This window comes from Dromaius novaehollandiae, chromosome 10, assembly GCF_036370855.1.
Source record: "Dromaius novaehollandiae isolate bDroNov1 chromosome 10, bDroNov1.hap1, whole genome shotgun sequence".
NCBI classification, from domain to species: Eukaryota; Metazoa; Chordata; class Aves; order Casuariiformes; family Dromaiidae; genus Dromaius; species Dromaius novaehollandiae.
Window position 1 is genome coordinate 4,859,159 of NC_088107.1, and position 20,001 is coordinate 4,879,159.

The 20,001-nt window shown below is 49.0% G+C and overlaps 1 protein-coding gene across 3 annotated transcripts in view; it reads left to right on the forward strand.

The window, feature by feature from the left end:
- IGF1R (insulin like growth factor 1 receptor) overlaps positions 1-20,001 on the forward strand; it is a 181,934-nt gene that overhangs the window by 110,977 nt on the left and 50,956 nt on the right. For all 3 annotated transcript variants that reach the window (XM_064517916.1, XM_064517915.1, XM_064517917.1), the window contains one exon: positions 17,989-18,301. In XM_064517916.1, coding sequence (XP_064373986.1) covers positions 17,989-18,301 — 313 coding nt within the window. The remainder of the gene's footprint in view (positions 1-17,988; positions 18,302-20,001) is intronic.

A 20,001-nucleotide genomic window follows, 5' to 3' on the forward strand; every position in this document is an offset into this window, starting at 1 on the left:
AGCCCCGGTCAGAACGGGGCGAGTTACAGCTTCGCGTGTTGATCGATGAGCAAAGCCGATGAGTGTTTAGAAGCTGCAGAATTGTGCTGGGATTTATCCCTTCGACCTGTGGTCTATTATGCTTCGCAGCCATCCTCTTTAAATGTGGGGGATATTGTGCATTTTATACTGAGAAAATCACTTGGCAGGAATTAAGATAAATTTCTAGGACGTTACGATCTGTGTGGCTACGGTAGCAATTAACATTTCTACCTGGTGAATTTTGCTAGCGGTGGTAAATCTCTGAGGTTGATCTTCTAGTGACTTTATCTGTTTCCAAAGCTATTCTGAAGAAAATTTTCATGTATGTCATTTCCTCTTTAAAGAGGAAAAAAGAGCGGTGCTGCTGTACAGTGTGGTGCCCGCGTGGGCAGGGTGAAGTGCCAGGGCTCTGCACTGATTGTGGCTGGATACAGAGAGCGTTGAGGAAATGAGCGTAGTTCTGGCTTTCAAAATAACTAGTACATGTTCTTTAAAAAAAAAAAACCCATTTCTACGCTCTTCTCATTCCCCTAAGCTTTGCAAGGACGGACAAAGCATGTCTATCCCGAGTGATCATCCTAATCGTCATGTTTTCAAAAATAAGCTGTTCTTTTGCTTTTGGAAAGAAATGAGTTCAGTACTTTCCAAAAAAAAAAAAAAAGTTTTCTGCATAGTTTACTAAACTACCAGTTTAATAAGGTATTTGCTTTTCATTTGGGCTTACCTGAATTTCATGTAATCTGCACAGGTGAAATGCTTCCCTCTCCTGAGCTTGGGTGCTGGAACGGTTCTCTTGGCATTCTGAAAATACAGGAAGGTCTTAAAAAGCTTTTAAATAAAAGTATGTGCTACTAACTGGTATCCTTTTTGCAACAGTTTTCCCCTCAAGCTGTACAACTCAAGGTTACCCGAGGTAAAATAGAGATAAGGGCTGTGTGGCCGGCTCCTTGCCGTGGGTGGTCTGTGCCACGCGGTCCCACGCGGTGCCTGGCAGGTCTCCGGGCCGATTCCTCCTCCCCGCCGTGGGACTGCGCTCAACACGGCTTTCCCCCTTCTGGTGGCACTTCAGGCTGTCTTTGGGCAGCGTTGGCTGATGGGCTTCCAGTTTATTTTCAGAGTTCAGCAGATTTAGATTTTGTGAGCAGGAATTAAGCTTTCACTTGGAAAATGGTCCAAAATGTGACCTGTCTCTTCAAGGCTGCTACTGTCCCGCTGGAGTCAGAAAGGGATGAAGTCGTATCCCTCTGCCAGTTGTTTAAATTTCGAGTTGATGGGACAACCCAAATAAAGCAAATGCAGACTTTGAAAGCGCTGGAGCGAGCGTCTTCCATCTCGGTCCCCTCTGGTTTTCTAGTCCAAAGCCAGAGGACTTGGTGCCCAACGCTCCTGCGTCGCTTGCCTGGCTTGCGCAGAAACCTCGCTTGTCCAGCACTCTGCTCGTATGATTAAAAAAAAAAACAAAAAACAAAACTCCATTAATTACAATGTCAGCTTTGAAAGCATTGGTGCAGGTTGTTAATGAGCATATTTAAAATAAGAGCGTGGCTAAGGCCCACTGGATTTGCAACCTGGATGCCCAAATTTGTTGGATGCCTTTCCACTGAAACAGAGGTAGCGGCTGAGACCTGGCTGGTGGCTGATAGACTTCGGCAGCAAACAAGAAGAGGTTGGGAAAGGAGGGCTGGGGAGCCCGTGGCCGGCGACCAGCACTGACTAGCAGGACTGAAGAAAAGCACTAATCGGAGAGTGGCTGTAGCTTGCGTGAATTCAAGGTTTCTCGTTTGTGGCTGTACTAACATCTCCATTGCAGCTCTTCTTTTTGCACCCCTTTGTGCCTGGAAATGCCTTGCTCTTGGGGCTGGGTCGGGCTCTTTCTTTATTTCTCCCCCTCAGCAGCTGCAGCGCTCAGACTCGCGGGCTGAGATGCGAACAATGCACGGCCTGCTGCCAAGGAAGGAGGTATTTGAATTCGTTTTCACTTTCTTATTCTGAGCACAAAAACCAAACAACCCCTCTCTGGTCCCGCGGAGCCCTACCTCCCCTGAGATGTAAACGCAGGCGCTGGTAGATGGCTTAGAAGTACTTACTGGTGGTGTAATAGATGTGTCCGTATTAGAGAAAAAGCATTCTTACGGGCATCCAAAATAGCTGTATTAAAAAAAAAAAAATAACTACAGACAAGTAGGTTACATAGCAGTTATTGAACTGGCTGTAAATCTGGTGCGTAGCTTTCATTATTACTCCTCTTTTGTTCACACCAGTCACATCACAAGCAGCCTCGGTGCAAAGGAGGCAAGCTAATGGCATTTTTCATTCTTCAGATAATTTTGACAGCAGCGCAAGGAAGTCAGAGGAATTAAAATATTGCATTAAGTTGCTACCGCTACAGCCTTTAAGGTGCAGGATATTGAATTTCTGTGTTGTGGCCGGCTCCCGTGTCGCTTCGAGGGAGCCGAGGGGTGCACATGGTGCTCTGTTGCTCTTCCTCGTCGCTGAGGATCGTGTGAACATCCAACAAGAGGGATCGTAACCTTCCTGCATGCCCAGCTTGGAGCGGGTTGCCTGGATTTTGGAGGCAACGATGGAAGCATGTGATGTACGGAATGGCCTTCCTGACTCGGCAGAACCCCTGCGTTTGAAACTTCAGGTTTTTATGTCATAGTATATTGACTGAAATGGATATCAAAACCAATAGTGTTGCTTTGACATTTGATTTTGTGTGTCCAATGAGCTTTCAGTAAGCTTTTCGTAGCGAGTCAGAACACTGAGTAGAAATCCACTATACCATTTTCTTAATGTGCTTAAATGATCTAAAATGCACTTCTTTTGTGGTGAAACCCATTGCCTCAATTTGCAGAGTGCCCAGGTACGTCTGTCTCTGCTCAATTCAGCCTGTTTTCGTCTTTCAGTTCTAGCAACAGGACGTTTCCATTGCCGCCGCCACCAACGGGCACACGTTTCTGAGGGCTCGTAGGGCGTGAGAGATGGCCGTGGTGGCCTCCTGGGTGTCTCTTACAAGGACGCGCTTTGGATCTTCTGGACTCATGAAGCAGGTTTGCTTCTCCCGAGCGCTTCTTGCAGCTAGGTGCATCTTAGAGAAACCATACCCAAGGAGGCCAGTCCCCACAGCTTTGTGCTGCCCCGCTGCCTCTTGCTTGCAGCCCGTGCTCTGGGCAGTTCTGGCTTGCTTGTTTTTTCCTTTCTTCCTGAAGTGTCAGTGTGGAAAAGGGCTAAAGAAAAAAAATCCACTGGTGCTTGTTTATAAATCTCAAATAACCTTCAGTGTGGGATTTTTATCTTGCTGTCACTGTGGTGAGAGAGGTAGGGAAAAGGCACTTGAACGCCTAACAGCCGGTGACGGTGTGGCTCGCCTGCAGGAGCTGCACAGATTGATTCAGATGCTCCATTCAGAAGGTTGATTTGATACGGAGTAATGAAATCAAATGGCTTAAAATAATCTTTTATTGATTTTTATGGAGAGAAATCTATATCCGTGGACTCAGACGGAGGTTATGGCAGGAGCTGCCTGCGGATTTTGCTTTGTTTTGTGCACGTGTGCCTTTCAAAGCACGTCCCTGCTGCACCTCCATGGGTGGTTGTGCCGAGACGAGCACAGCACCCTTCCTTTAACTTTATAGAAGTCCGAAGCTGAGAAATGCATGCCGAGATCCCAAACGTTAGCAGCATAAAAGAGTCCATTGTTGTGTGTGTTTGATATACTCGAGGGCAGGTGTGGGGGCTTGGGAAGCCCTTTTCGGGGAAAGGTGCCTTGGGGCAGGCGGTGGGATGCCCCTCGCTCCACGGCGCTCCAGGCTTGCGAGCAAACCGTCCCGTGGAGCATGGATGGCTGGAGCCTGATCCTTATGGGATTTCCCTCCAAGCTGGTGCCGCTTTGAGTGTTTTGGAGTGAGTGCTGAAGGAAACAACGCAGGGCTTTTTTTTCCCCTTTTCTTTTTAAGCCCTTCTAGACTGCTGCTCAGCTACCTGTTTATCCTAAACAAGGAGACTCTGAACAGATGCAGAAGTTGGTCTAAACGCAGGTGCTTGTGATACGTCTGAATTTGCATTCCTGACGCAGGTATGCTACCTGTACGCTGGCAGGTACCGCCACGAGCGGGAGCGTAGTGATGCTGCCAGAACAGCGACTATAACATGATTATCGTCCAAAAGAGCCTTTTGGTTTACAGTGTGCGTGTTCTGAAGAAGTAAGATACTGCCCATAAAACCATACATGCTGCAGTACTTCGGTGAGGACATAGCTTAGATGGTGAGGTCAGGCTTCCAGCTGAATACGTTTCAGTTGTAGCCTTCGTCTTTGGGTGTTAGACCTCGGCAGTCCTGGAGTCTGCTGGATACCTGTCACTGTTGCTGATTTATCAAGCTAACCTTGATCTAAACCAGCAGGGACTAGATGAGCTCTTGCTTGAACTTTGTAGCTTGCTGGTTATTGATAGGATCACTAGCAGACTGAATTTATGTTTGGGAAGAACCAAATTTGTGCTAATAGTTTCTTAGTGGCTCGGGGGGCGTAATTGATGGCATTTCTAGGAGCCTGCGGGTAGGGGAGGAGATTTGGGAAGTGATTTAGGAGCTAGAGGAGCTGCCTGCAGGCTGTCCAGGCTCCAGAAGGATAACTGAGACCCACAAGTGAGCGGGGCAGAAAGGTGGTGTGCCGGCGAGGGTGGGAGAGCGAGCCGGGCATCGGCCTCGTCTGTCCAGAGCTCGGACGTAGATGTGAGCAAAGCTACGTGCTGCTGCGCAAGGGAGGTGACATTTGAGGTACGGAGGAGCCACCAAGGGGCTTGGGGAATTGCAGGGTTTCTGCAAGTTTAGATTGGTGGATTCTTAGCTACATTTAGCGATTCTGGTTTCCAGAGACATTGCCCCTGCATTATTTGTGCTGAGCCTTTTCCTTTTTTGTTACCCGCTGCACCAAGAACCACAAAAAGCTTTTAAAATCCTCTTTTCTCAGAGGTACTTAAGAACACGTTGACCTGGTAATGTTGTTCTCTAAGTGATAATTTCGAAGCCAGATATGTTTGTTAATCAAAAAAAAAAAGAAAAAGAAAAAGAGGATGGTTTGGCGCAATCTCCCTCCGTCGGGATCCGGATGGTCGGATCCTGTCCCAAGCTGTGCCGCTGTGGGCAGGTCGTGCCGGAGCCCCGAGGGAGATCGTGTCGCGTCACCCCCGAGCCAAGGCCCGGGGCAGGGGACTCTCCCTCCACCGCATATGGAGAAAGTGGATTACCTTAGCCTTTCTTTTCTCAAGTGCAGAATTTAGCAGTGACATCTTTTGCCTTGAGAACAGTTATTGGCACATGATCGAGACAGTCAAGGGTGTAAGTGTTGAAACTTGCCTGGGTGACCTGGTCTGGACCTGTGATGATAAAAGGAGGACAAAATAAAGGAAACGATGCACTTTAGAAAAGTGAAATCCATTTGTAAAGCTCTTTGGTTTACCACTTAAAAAAAAAAAAAAAAAGAGAGAAAAACCCAAGAAACAAAGGTAAAAAACCCTTTAAGTCAAAACATCAAAGATTAAAACCTTCCCAAACGGCGCCCTGTGCATGGCTCCAGAAACAGCCCCCAGATTCCTTTTCTTATCCTTTTCACTGATGCATTTCATAATGATCCTTCCAGACTCGATCCTGAAGTGAAGTGAGCAGCGGCGACTTGCCCGTGCCGTGCGTCGCGGTGGAGCGGCTGCTGCCGCGCTGCGTGGTCGGACGTGCCGCGCTGTCCTCCCCGCTGCGGCGGGTGACCTCTGTCGTCATCCTTCAGCGTTTGTACAGCCCTCGCCAGGCGCTCTTTGCTGTATTTGTTTGTATTTTATGTGTGAAGGACCCAGGTCTGATTCTTCAAAGGTGATTTTACATTTTAGATGAGGCTTTGGTCCGTTGTTAGAGTGGAAATACGTGTTTTGTTGTGGTTCCTGGCAGGCGAAGATGGTCGGTCGCGGTCGTTCCCGCATCGCTTGCTGCTCTGCTCTAGCCTTGAGTAGCTCTGCAGCTTTCCCGCATCCATCCCCCCCCCCCCCCAACTTTAAAATGGGCATAAAAACGATCATTCGTTCTGATTTTGTGCTTTGTAAAGCATTTTGAGAACTGCTGATTAAAAGGCACTGTGTATAAATACAGAGTATATTTTTTTCCTGTTCCTAAGCCTTCATGAAGTTCAGTGTGTAGGAACTAAGGCCAAGAAGCTGCTGCTAGGAGCAAAAGCCTTAAAAACCGGGAAAGGGAAGCAGGAGGTTTGTCGAACGAGGCATCGATCAGAAAGGTTTTGCAAAGGACTTCGCAGAAGAGCTCTGAACGGATTAAAAGTTTCCCTCATGGAGAAGGACACAGCGTGGGGAGGAGGCAGTAATTAGCCAGTTGCGCGATCCTGCTGGAGCAGTTAATCCTCCCGCGCCGACGCGGCCGCCAGCGGATGCTGCATCCGTGGGCATGAGCTCAGAGAAGCTGCTTTCCTTTCCGGCATCCCTTTAGCAAGCCGTGGTGTGGAGATCAAGTGCATCAAAGGGATCTGAGAAATATTTAAGCTGAAATATGCATTAATGGTAGTAGCTAACCCAACCCCTTACTCTCTCCCCATGTCATTTCTAATTTATAAAAACAAACTATAAAAAACCCTTGAACTTTGTGCAAAAATCTGTTGCTCTGTAATTTGCAATTTAAATGCTGCTTCTCTGTGTTTGACTGCAGGCAAAACCAGCTATTCCGTTCCCATCCAATTTAGTGCTTTTGGTTTGGGGCGGGGAGGGACATCCTGGAATACTGATTATTTTTTCCCCCCTTCCTGTTTCTTGTTTGTTAGACATCAAGCAGGATCTGCAAAGCTTTGGTTGTTCCTTTTCGCTGTCCTTTGAAGGCTCAGAGCTGCTGTCTGCAGATTTGGATCTGCCTGGTTTCTCATCAGTTTGATTTTTCGAGCCATTTGTTCAGGCTGGTGTTTGCAAAGTTATGGAAACCTCTCAGCTTTTCCAAGGCACGTTCAGGCTTAGGTTCATTTAACTGTGTGAAAGGCAAGGCCTTCCCGGGCTGCGACGGAGACGGCTCCGATAGTGGTGTTCCCCGTCGCAAACACTGCAAGAGAAATGGCATTTCTAATGATGGAAATAGAAAGCATTTTTCAAATTGAGTGTGTTGTGATGGCAATATTATGCTGTCCCAGTACATCTGGCCAAAACCCGTCACCGAGCTCCTTTTATAGTCACGAGGATCTGCGAGAGAGGTGGTGGATAACGCTGCCCCGGCACTTCTCAGCATCAGCAGTGACTGTCGCTACGGACCGTGCAGCATCAATAACCCTAGGGTAGCCGGGAGTATTTTCTTCTTGGTCTCTTTGTATATTGTAAATACACAACTAAAGCACTTACTCAGCTGCATGCTTGGTATGTTGAGCAAATAGCCGTAGAAGAAGGATGCTTGTTCGGATAGGAAAACGCGTGCGCAGGATGAGAAGCCGAAGAATGAGAAGAATGACGGTGCCTCCAGCAACGCGACCTCTGTAACCGGAGAGAGCTGAGCTCGCTGGCTCCGCGAGCTCCTGGGCTGGCAGCGAGTGTAGCTGCACTCTTGTTTACCGCACTATTACTGAGAAATAAAACTTATAATTCATGGTATTCTCCGTTGCTTTGTGGGTGTCCTATAAACCTAATAATTTCTAGGGCAGATAGAGTTGCATGGAGTCTTCAGGGTCTGCGTGAAATTACGATCACTTGTTGCTCAGTTGAGTCGTTTGTGTGTGTTTGTCATGTGAAAGATAAATGCTGCTGCTTCTCCTGTGCTTGACACTAGCCCTGTGCAAAAGAAGTGAAACATTTACTGGAATTTTACCTTAACCTTTACTTTAACCTTAAAAAAAGACTTTTAAAACCTCTGGCAATGGGTCAGTAAAATTAGACAGCTTTTCTGCAGAACAATCTTTGAGCTGTGATTACTGCAACTCCGACTTTTTTTTTTTGGTAGTGTAAGTGTATGGAACTTGTTGTTTTGTGATTTCAAAAGATAATGCTGCACTTTGCTGTATTTAGTTCTTCAAAGACCTTTTTATAATCTTCCTCCCTGGTTTTGAAAGAAGAAAAAATATTCTGTATTTAAATAGTTCCCTCGAAGTGAAGAGAACTTTAGCTTCTTGGGCTAAATTTAGATCATTTTTCTTCTTGCTAAGTAGCAGGAGTTTTTAATAGCTTTTTTGAAAGTTTGTCTTGTGTTATGGGTATGCAAAGCGGTGTAAAACACAAATCAGTAGCGTTGCTGTGTAGATGGTGAGAAGAATGGGTTTTTTTTTTCCCCCTTTGAAAATCTGACTTAGAGCTGCCTGTCCTTAAGGGTGGTGGTTTAGGCTGCTCTGCTCAGCTATTAAGACAGCGGTGGCTTTGACCTAGGTCAGCAGAGATACGTTTTGGCTATGTCTTTTTTTTCCTTCTTGAAATCTGTAAAATGCTGTAAAAGACCAGTAGGTGATCTCTGTCTGGGGGCAACTGGTCTGAGGGCAGTCTGTGCTGTGCAGAAGGGAGTCTCTCCCGGGCCAGATGGGCATGGTTGCTCCCTTCGATGCTGCTCTCCTGCTCTGGTTTCTTGTTAGTAGGTAAGGACACGTAATCATTTTTAAAGATCTTACCACATTTTGGTGTGTAAAAACGTGTAGGTTTCTCAATAAATCCTCCGGAAGGTGAATGTGGTTGGACTCCGCAGCACCGTGAGGCTTTGGTGGAAGCCAGCTCCGTCCTCACGGAGAGGGCAACGGCTTTGGAAACGGCAAGCGTCTTCCGTGCTCCCCTCCCGCGCGGGGCTGGGCAGGGGCGGCTCCTCGCTGCCCCGCGCCGGCACCGTCTGCCGGTTGCTCTTGCTGCGTCCGGCCTCTGCGAAGCCTCGTGGGCAGAGCTCTGGGTTTCCCGATGTTGTGGTTTCTCGCAGTGCAAAGCAGCGTAATGAAGACCACGCCGTGGGAGCCGTGTGCCCAGCTCCGCCACCAGAACCTATTTTGAGTTTGAAAAATCTGTTCTGCGTCTTGTCCTCCCTCCGCTTTTGTACATGAAACGTATTTATTTACGTAAAACATGCAGAAAAGCTGTAAATTGGAAACAGTTTCTGTGTCCCGCAGGTGTCCGGCACATGTTAGAAATCCATCGCCTATGAGGCACTTATATCATGGTGAAGGCTCATGCCTCTCTCTAGGGTCTGTATGCTTGAAGTTGTCTTGGCTGGAAGACGATACATGGTTGCGTGATTGCTGGGCAGAGCTTAGCGTAGGCGGTTTGCTAGCTGCGAAGGGTTTCTTGGCTGCGAGGGGCTGTGCAAAGCAAGGCAGCCCTTGTGTTTTGGGCAGATGAGTGCGTCGGGAGCAATCCCCCTTTGCATCCTCCCCGTCTCCTGCCACAAAGGCCCGGGAGGTTCCTCCTGCCTGGAGCTGGCCTGAAATCGGGGCAGGGCTGGGAAGGGTGGGTGAGCGAAGACAGATGGAAGGAGCTTCTTTGCTGCTCCGTCTTTGAGTATGGCCACTGCTATTTCAGTGTAAAATGAGAAATTCTCACTGCTCTGTTTCACCTGGTGAAACAGCGGATGCAGTGGTAGGCAATAATACTAAGCTGAAGTGTGTTGAGCATCTTTTGGCTTTTGTAGGCTCAGGTCCGTGGACGGAGTCCTCACAAATGGCTGGTGGTTGAGAGGCGCGGAGGTCTCGCAGCCCTGGTGATCTGGGAGAGAGCTGGGATTTTATTGCAGTGTTTGATGCTTAATTAGGAGCCAAGCACGGGCTTTCAATACTAATTTCAGATGACTGTGACTCATTTAAGGGGGGTCATCTCACCCTCGTTCCTTACGGAGACTTACTAAGCTGAGCGTTCACCTGGGTTACAAGCGTCGCCCAGCTCTTGTACCTGTGAAATCAGTCTTTTTCCGTGTTTTCCTGCCCTTGGACACCATTTGGGTTTTCTCTTCCCTTTCTGTTTGGAGAGGCCAGTGAATCTGCTGGACGCCGTTTCAGTCACTCGGGTTGCTCCCGCCGCCGTGGCACGGCGCAGCTCACCGGGGGAGCGCGGCCGGGCGCCTCGGGCCGTGCGCGGGGCCGTGCCGCCGGCGACGCGTCGGTGACGGTGATCCGCGGGCCGGTGCCGGTTAGGCATGCAACTGCCCAGAAATGGCCTCTAGTACCCGTTTGAAGAGGAGCTGCCAAAACCACAGGGCTCGAGGCCTCTCCCTCTGAGCTCAGCCTCGAGTGGAGCGAAACAGCCCCCAGCTTGTTCCTCCGGGACACAGGCCGGCCTTGTTAGGAAATCGGTGAAGTTTGGGAACCCACAATACCTCACATAGCTCTGTGTACAGTAACGGCGAGTGGAAATAGGGCCATAGGCATGAGCAACCAGACGGGCTATAAATATCGAATCCTCTCTCAATTCCAGCTTCGTTAGTCATGGGAGGACAGTGAGAGTTTTATAAACTTATAAGGAATATACAAACAGTTCTGAATTTAAAATAACTCGGTATAATTTTTTTAGCGTGTGTGAAAAGAATATTCTTTTTTGAGACCATCCATGTAAGTATCTGCCGCGCAGCGCGTAAGGACCTGTGTATTTATGTGTTCCTGTGGATGTGACTTGAGATCGCGGAGAAGGTACCAGAGGGGAGATGTGTAGCTCAGACATGCCAAGCTCCAGCTGAAACATAGCATGAAGCACGCATTTAAAGTGCAGATATCAAAACCAGGAGTCCCCCTTTCACCTGAAATGCCACCCGATGCCGTCTCGGGCTCCACAGCAGCCTGGGCAGCATCACCAAGATAGCTTTGCTGCGGAGCTGAATCCCGTCGGACACAGTGATACGGTTCACCTTGGCTGTCCTTCGTATAAATAAATAAATAAAGCTGTCTGGCGCTCCCTAATCTGATCACAAATCTGTGCTACTGGGAAGGATTTGCAAAGTCAGAAGCAATGTCACTTTTTTTTTCTTTCTTTTTAAGTCGTACTGTGAGGGATTCCTCAAAAGCATGTGTGTGTAAGTACGCACAGATGTGTCACGACCCGCGCAGAAGCTGTGTGCTTATATACAGGGACAGCAGTAGCGTGTGTATCGCTTGTCCCACGGGCGTATCGTGTGTTTGCCGTTTCTGCGTGATGGTATAGTAAAGCATGGTTTTCCTCATGCAATTATTTTATCAGCCCGTTGCAAGAACTGAAATAGTTCTGTCTGATAACCATGGGTATTTTTAAAGATAGTGGTCTAAGAGTGGCCTGGATGAGGTCATGTTATCTTTCTCTTAGGTTAGAAGAAAACACTGAGCAAACCCATATGTTGCTCTCATCGGTGCCACTTGCTCACTGAAGTCACTTTCTGGAGTCTCTTCTAATTTGGGGGGTTTTAATCCTTCACTTGGCTCGAGAGAGTCGGGGAGGTGGGACCTGCCGAGCTGCAGCAGTGCGCTCGGGGCTCTCCCGGAGTCGCGGCCGCATTCGGCGGTGGGAAGTGTCACCTTCTGTTTGCCGCGGGTCTCGAGGACGCGGCAGGAGTGCCCGAGCGTGCGCTTGCTGCCGGATTTGCTTATGCTCGCCTGTGTTTCTTGAAGTCGGGAGGAACGTATTTGGTCTATCGTTCTCAACATAATTGCCTTCGGTGTTGTTTGGAGCTGTGTGATCTCAGTCCGCGTAGGGTGACTCGACTTGCAGCACAGACATAGCTGGGTGATGAGGTGCTCCCAGGCTCGTAGCTCATAATTAAAGAGAAAGGAGGAAGGATGCACCCAGAGCTCTCTGACAGCTTTCTGCACCACCAGGACTCCTGCACCTTGCTTTACATTTCCATTGCAATCCTTCTCTTTTCTCACTTCCTAAATATCTAGATCTTAATCCCGTTCTTCCCGAGCTGTCTCGCTAGCAGGTTGATGGCTTGAAGCATTTGCTTTCTGGCAGGGCCCGAGCGGTTGTGAGCGCTCCTGTCCTTTGCAGCTGTATTCTAGTTGGAGAAAGCAAAACTTTCCAAATGCAAAGGTGGGAGTCGAGTACTTCACGACTGGTGACCTTTCTTGCACGAGATTAAACTGCCGTTATCCTTCACCATTAAGAGAAGTACATAATTAAGGCCGGCACGATAATGTTATCAGACTGTCTTCCTCCTTCAGGACAGGTCTGGAACATGAGCAGGAGGCTTCCTCCAGCTGGAATTGTGCCAGGGGACGACTGACCGACAGTCCTTGCTTGCTGTGTACTCATTAAATCACGTAAACCTTATTTGCCTTAAATTTGCAGCTTCTCGAAGACAGATTAAATCTTACTGTAAACAAAAAAAAGCGCAATATACTGCTGCCCCGCGCTGCCTCTCTCGGCGGGCGGCTCTGCCCCGCTGGGGCAGACGTTCCCAGCGCGGCGCTGAGCATCGCGCGTTCCCAGCCGGGCTGTTTACCTCGTGTCCAAGATGGTAAAACTGGCTTGAGCCCCGGAGGGATGCTTGCGTATGTGCCTCGGTTGTGTTTGTTTATGTACTGAATTCACGCTGGCGTGGAAAGGACAAAATGGACTTGTTTTTTTCCTCTTGCTGGCGGGTGCCAGCTGCGCGGGTGCCAGCCGTGTCGTGCTGGGCAGCGTAAGCTGGCTCGGAGGAGAATGCAGCTCCTGGCTGCCCGGCCTTGTCAATAAGTCGTGTTTATTTGCGCCTCTCTGGCCATTAGCGTTGCGCGTTTTGGAGCAGACGGAGTAGCTGCGCTGCGTATCGCTCCCCGTTGACGGGGGTGTAGGGCAGTTGTTTTCTTCCCCCGGGTTTCCATGTGCTCTAGCCGCTGCACGCCGCGAGCGGCTGGGACGCTGCCGGGGCTCTGCTGCCCCTTCGGTTGCTTCGCTTGCAGCAAACCTGAAGCGGGAACAGGTTTTGTGGCGTCGAGTCACCAAGCTCGCAGCAGGGCGAGGGGACTAGCGGTGTGTTTTCCCGAGGCCTGTGCGTGCTTGAGGGGTGCAAAGCCGTGCCGTGGGCCTGTGCTTCCTCGAGGGCTGGTCTGGTGACCGTGCAAGTCTGCAACGCTCCATCGACTAGGGCAGTGCCAGGGAGAAGAAGGGGGAAGGGAAAATACTAATGTTGAGGGGGGAAGAAACTGTAAAATGGCCATGCTTTGGGTACATCACCACACCAATATGTTCGTTTTGTTGAGTGATGAACGTTTCCTCTCTGTTTCATAGACCTTACCACGTCTGGTGGCCTCGGAGGTTCTCCAGGTGCAGAGTGCTGCTGGCCTTCCTTCTTCTAACCTGTCTGCAGTCCTTTCTCCTGCTTCCTTCTGTCTAGGACATCCCAGATCCACGGATATACAGCTGGCTATATGCACTCCTAGTATGGAATTTAGTATGCAATTTTTGACCATAAAATTCTGAGGAAGGGGGTGTGAAAGTAGCTTCCTTTACAGAGCTTCAACATGGTCAAAGATGAGCAGCGAGCAGCAGAAGGCAGCGGGCTTCCTTCAGCTTGAGCAAATACCTGGCGCCGCTGCCGTCGGGGGCTCGGGATGCTTCGGGGTGGCTGCGCCTCCGCTTAGGGACCTGGCGTCCAGCAGCTGCCACGGACCAGAATGCCCAGAGGCAGGAGAGACCAGGACGCTTTGCGTGGAGGGCGACCGGAGGCCGTTAAACTTCGGATGGATTTGCTTAGCGGGAAGAAAATAATTCGCAGAACAACTTCAGAATACTCTCACAATCCTTGGAAAGGTCTGCCGGATAAAAACGGGTTGGTAGTGACTAGGCTGTAAATACGGGGCACTGCTTGCAGGCTGTAGACTTGGTGCCCTGGTCTTGCCTCTTGGTCTAAGTTTATATGGACCGGTCCAAATATTTTGCAAGTGGACGTGGTTGTATACATAGCGGAGCTTTAAAGAGGAAAGAGAAAATCACTCTCAATTTGTAGCATCAGTGCTGAGCTGAACCTTTAAATGAGGTTTGGCAGTTGATTGCAAAATCTGCCAAATTTTATGCCTTAACCACTAGAAAGGAAGGAAGCTGCTTGGTACTCTCGCAGTTTTTTTTCCCCCTTCCAGGAATTTCAGTGAAGATGAAACAGCAGTTTTGCTGTGCAGGAGGAAAAAAGAAAATACAAAAAAAAAAAAAAAAAGCTAATCTGTTACTAATACATGTTTCTATAGCAATATAATGATTTTATATAACTGTTCTGAATCAGTGGCATCTTCGGTTCTGTGGAGACGGCTGCAGCAGCGCTGCTGTGATGGGGACGCGTTGCTGCATGCATTTTGTACGTGCGCTTCCCAATTTGCAACTTCGAATCTGTAGTTACTTAACACCAGCCCTGGCCGTGGGTCCCTGGGAGTAGATTTTCTGAGTAATGTCTCCCCGCTCTTACCGCTATATTGGGCAAAAGAAATCAGGTCTTGTATGAGCTGCCGGAGCGTTTGAAGTCAGCTGTTTAAAAGACTGTACCAAAGCGTAGACCATTAAAATGCAATATTTTAAAAAATCTGTCATGTAGAGGAATTAACATTCCAAAAATGACCGTTTTTTCTGTCTTAGTGGATAAATGTAGACAGATAATTTTTTCAGTAGTTGGCTGGGATGAAATGCTCCCTTCCTCCCCTGGTTTCCACTCAAAACTAGGCTTTTTTTCCCTTGTGCTTTCTGGAACGGTGTTTTATGTGAAGGATGCTCTAAAAAAAGAAGGAAAAAAACAGAAAAAGAAGGGAAGGATTGAATATCGTTTTACAAGGAGAGAAAGAATCTTAAAAAAAAAAAAAAATTATATATATGTATTTCTCCCCCACTTGGCACCCTGTTGCTGGCCCGCATGTGCCTGGCGCGGTGCCACCCTTGGCAGCGGCCAGCGCCTCGGCTTGCCAGCAGCCTTCCTCTTCTGGCCGCGCTTGCGCTCCCGGTGCCGGGCTGTTTATTCACCTGATTTCTGCTGTTGCAGCGTGGCCGGAGCCGCGGCGGCTCGGAGATGCCGATAACGCCTGGTCCGCGCGGGCTGCACGCGGGATGCTGCGTGCTGGCGGGCCTTGCTGCCGCCGCCTCGGCGTAGAGAGAGTTGCTGCTTTTTGGGGGGGGTTTTTTGGAGGATTGTGCTTGAAGATTTCCCAGCTTTGCCTGCTGCTTGCAATTTTGTTGTTTGAAGAGATGGGAGGAAGGCGGGCGATGGGAGGTGAAAAGCTGCTGCTGTTGTTTTTATTCCCTTGAATTTGCATTGTGGCTACTGGTATTCTTGTTGTGTCTTTTTTTTTTTTTTTTTTTTTAAGGTCTAAGGATTGTTCAGTACTTTCATTCCTTAAACATAAAAAAAAAAAAAAAAAGAGATCCTCTGGTCTAGTCGAGCCCCCACCACCTTTCTAACAAAACCACCGAGCTGTTCAGGTCTCTGCCCCTCTCCAGGCCTCGCGGCCGGCGTCCTCGCTCCGTGGCTGCGGGCCGAGGTCTCCCAAATTCTCCGTTATCTCGGCAGCACTGCGTGGTGACGGTTAAGCGTTTCTCACCCTGATGGTCATCATCGGGGGTGGCTTGCTTTTGTGCACGCAGTCAGCAGCCTCCATGATCCAGGCAGCATCGTACGGTCTGATTTTTGTCCCCAAACGTCAGCCCCCCGTTTGCTTGTGTTTTGCGTCTCTGATGTTCTTGCAGACTAACGGTAGCAAGAATGCAAGCGTACTTCGGTTTATTTGGTAAAAGTCAAACATGCATTTTAAACGTTTTGCTACAGAACTAGTAGACCAAATAGCACAATTTTGGGGGGTAGAGGGATGTAGAAGGAACTGTACTGTAAAACAAGCCAATGATATCTAGTAAAACTTTCTAACGGGGGATGGCTGAGGGAACTGGCATGAAAAAGCAGGTAAGGTGTGCATTCAGAGCAGCAGTCCATCTGCTAGCACGCTGATTGTTTTTTTTTCTTTTCTTTTTAATCCCTTAATAGTTCCAAAAGTGACTACTATTTACATACCGTAAGGTGAGAGGCAGCTTGACGCCTCGGTGAGCGGCACCTGGGCACACGTTGCTCCTATTGCGCTGGTGCAAGTCACGCTGTAGCGTTGTGTGACAAGGACACGTGCGAGGGAAGAGCTGCGTGGAAAAGACAGAGGAGCTTTTCTTTCTTTTTTTTCTTTTTTTTTTCTTTTTTTTAGTACCTTCTCGTGCAAGGGTGTCTGTCTGCATGCAGTTCTGCACACCCAGGTTATCTTTAATATGAGCGTGTTGCCTTGGTTGTCCCTGGCCACCTATATGCACGTGAGAGCACTGTCAGATACTGTAGCTGCTGCTGATACTTAGCAGATACTTGCTAAAATAGGGGAGATGACGCAAAGGCTGTGAGGCTACTTGCGGCAACACCTACAGGTTGCATTTCTTCCACAAAATCCTCCTTTCTCTTATAAGGAGAACCCAGCGTGGTGCCCAGGTCCCTGCTTGAACTTGCAAGGTTGGCAGTTGGGTTAAAACACAAAACAAAAGCAAAGGAAGCTAAGATCAGCACAGAACCACAGCGATGACGAAAGCAAAACCCTCTGTCAGGTTCACAAGTCCTTTTTGGCTTGGACAGTGCTATAAAGCTGGCAGAAAACGGCTTCTTACAACCGAGACTTGTCATAGCATGTCTCAATCCTGATCTCCCCCCAAACTGTTATGTGAAGTCAGTGTCGTGCTTGTGGTCCTCCGTCGTGACTGTGGTGCTGTTGTCAATCGCGTTGTAAAAACACCCCGGACGGCCTGGGCCTTCGTCATGGGGGGAGGAAGAGGAGGAGGCCAAGATCTTCAGATGCTTCGTCCCGCGTTAAAACACCACTGCAGTTTTGCAGTGTTGGTTGCAGCTTGTGCTATACACGAAGGACCTACAGAATAATCGGAATTTTTCACTAGTTGGGTGAACCCCCTGCAGAGCAGCGGCTTGGCGAGGGGAGGGGGGAGACGTCGTGCCGCAGCCCTGCGCACGGGGCGGCTGCTCAGCGCGGTGGCTCAGCGCAGGCCGGACTCTGCTGCGCTCGCTGTCGCTGGGGCTAACCGCTGCCTGCTTTCTGCTCTGGCGGGGCCGTTAAAGTGCCTGGTGGGGCTTTGCTGGGATCTTAGGGCAGTCGTCCTACCGAAATCCCCGTTTACGCTGTTATTGTTGGTGCTGGTTTCGAGCTACCTTAGAAAGCGCAAAACAGCTACTTAATGCGAGCCAGGTTTCCTATCTGCGTGTGTCTGCAGAGCCCTGGCGCGGCCAGAAGGCCGTGGCGCGGCGCAACGAAAACGGTGCTGTTACGTAAATACAGCACGGCCGCTGCTTTTGAAGCATCGGTAGTAAAACCATCTGGTGAGGGATCTGCTTTGGGTCCGTCTCGTCCCAGCTGAACTGCTCTCGCACAAAATGAACATCTAAAGAAATCTCCCCCTTTCTCCCCTCCTCTAACGCGTTTTTCCCTTGACCCTGGGCTCTGGGGACAAGGCAGGATGCCGTTGCGCGCCTCGGCGGGAGCCCGGGATGAGGCGAGTACCGTCTGTGCTCGATTCGGGTGCTTTCTGCACCCGTCGGCAGCGCTGGGGTCGGCCTCCCCACGCACCCTATAGCATAGTGCTGCTTTATTGCACCGGCGTACTTAAGCTGTTGAAAGGGAGCTTGTTTCCTTGCCAGGGGAAGGCTGATTTGAAATACAAATGGGAAAGACGAGAAATGCTTAAAAAGAGAGTAAGTCAGCACTCAGGAAAAAAAAAAGTACGGAATAGGAGGGCTCATACTTCCAGGACTGGGTTGTTTCCATCATCCTTACGTCGGTCTTGCCTTCAGCAGTCCTCCTTGCTATTTCATCAGCTCATGCTTTAAATATCATCTGAGAAAACGGTATTTTCAGGCAACCGAAACTCAAAAAAGCAATGAAATTTGTGCGTTTTAGGGGAGCCGGTTGTTTTGCAGAGAGAGTCGGAGCCCAGGAAGTAGAAGGGTCGAAGCGCAGAGGTCAGGTTTCTCCGTTCGAGGCGGCGCGCTCCCTTTAACGCCCTGCCGTGCTCTGTGTTGCAGTGTGCCCCAGCTCCTGCGGCAAGCGCGCCTGCACCGACCACAGCGAGTGCTGCCACCCCGAGTGCCTGGGGAGCTGCACGGCGCCCGACAACAACACCGCCTGCGTGGCCTGCCGCAACTACTACTACGAGGGCGTCTGCCTGCCCACCTGCCCCCCCAACACCTACAAGTTCGAGGGCTGGCGCTGCGTGACGAAAGAGTTCTGCTCCAAAGTCCCCGCCACCGAGATCAGCGAGTACGAGCGCTTCGTGATTCACAACGACGAGTGCATGGCCGAGTGCCCCTCCGGCTTCATCCGCAACGGCAGCCAGAGGTAACTCACCCTCTTGGAAGTCCGTCGGGTTTATGATTTGTTTGTTTATTTATTTTCCCCCCAATTCTGTGGCAAACTCGTGATGCAAATTACGCTAGGAAGGAGTGAGAACATATACGTTTGGGAATTATATGGCTTCCCGGTAAAGCTTTTTTAAGGGGCTGATCCTGTGTGGTGCTGCACATCGCCAGTTCCCACTGATTTTTCAGCAGGAGTTGAGAAAGGTTAGTGTAACCGAGAACCAGGTCTGTAAGTAGACACTAGTGAAATGGAAGTGAAAGTCAACGAAGGTGAGGTTGGAGGTTGACAGACGTCAGCCAGTTGCAGAAAGGAGATTTTGCTCTGGCATCAGTCACATACAGAGCAAACCGTAGGGATCGTCTTGATTCACGTATTAACTGCTTTATGCATACTTGCATTTTGCGTTTTAGATGGCGTGTGTTCCTTTGTGTATTTAATTTTATTCCCTTTCTCTCTCTTTTCTGTTTTCATTGTTTCCAGAAGATAATACTGGTATTTTAGAAGGGAGCAACCATGAAGATGGTTACAAAAATAATGCAGCTGCTGATAATATTATTTGGAATAATTTTTTGCAGGAATGTCACTCACCTGCTCTTATTTTATTCTCACACTTGGAGAGAGGTGTATTTTTAGTGATTTTCTTATTTTGCCAGTGGTTAAGCAAACAGCCTCAGTTGCTTATCCAGTGACCCTTGGAAATCCTAGACCTTGATGAGCATGGGACCATCAGCATGCTAAAATTCTTAGGGCTTCAACTACACTAAAAAAAAGAAAAAAGTCTTCATAGGCTATGCTGAGATGTTCTCTATATTTGGGCAGGTGGTTGAGGAGTGTGGGCACCTGCACCAGCTGTTTGAGTGCGCACGTGTTATTAATTCAAATACTAAGACAATCTGTGCTTTGCATTTGCACGTAAGCAACCTAACGCTGCCTTTGCTTGAACCCACTACTCACCTGAGAAACGTTTCTCTCCATCCACCTGAGCTGCCAGTACTGGCCACTTGAAACGCTCGCGCTGACCTCCCTGGCCATCTCACCTTACCTCCGTGCCACGCTTGGCTGCAGAGACTGGCAGGAGCTGTCACTCGAGGCCGGTGAATATTTTGCTCCCCAGAGGTGGTGGTAACTAATGGTTGCAAGCGGGAGGCATTTCCAGCACTCCGTGCGTTTCCTCGAGTGCCTCTTGCGTGTCTGCAGCTTTTAGTGGTTTGTGGCATGTTACAGTGCAGCACTTTTACTAGTTTAATTAAGCCTCAGAAGAAAGTGGGCTCAGTTATTTTTTAAAGTACTAAATAGTCATCAAGAGCCTTTGCCTTTGGAGTCGAGTTTGTTCTTCCTTTTGCATTTTTCCCCTCCAAAGCAGTAATGTAGAGTGAGTAATAATGAAATGCAAAAGAAGGTGGTGGAACAAACTGAGAGATAAAGGTGACCTTGAATCAAGGAAGACACTTACCAGGAGGAGTGATCGGAGGGCTTGTCTTGTCCATTAATGAAGTGTTTAATTTTGACGTTAGTATGAGGCAATATGATATAAAACCTTTAAGGAACTACTATAGCCAAAGGCCAGGCTAGCCTGGATTCGTGTTTCTTGAGTTTGGCCAGGAATAAAAGCTTATGTAAAGAGCATGACAAATGCTTATGAAAAGGGTATGAAAAAACGCTTATGGAAAGAGTAAATG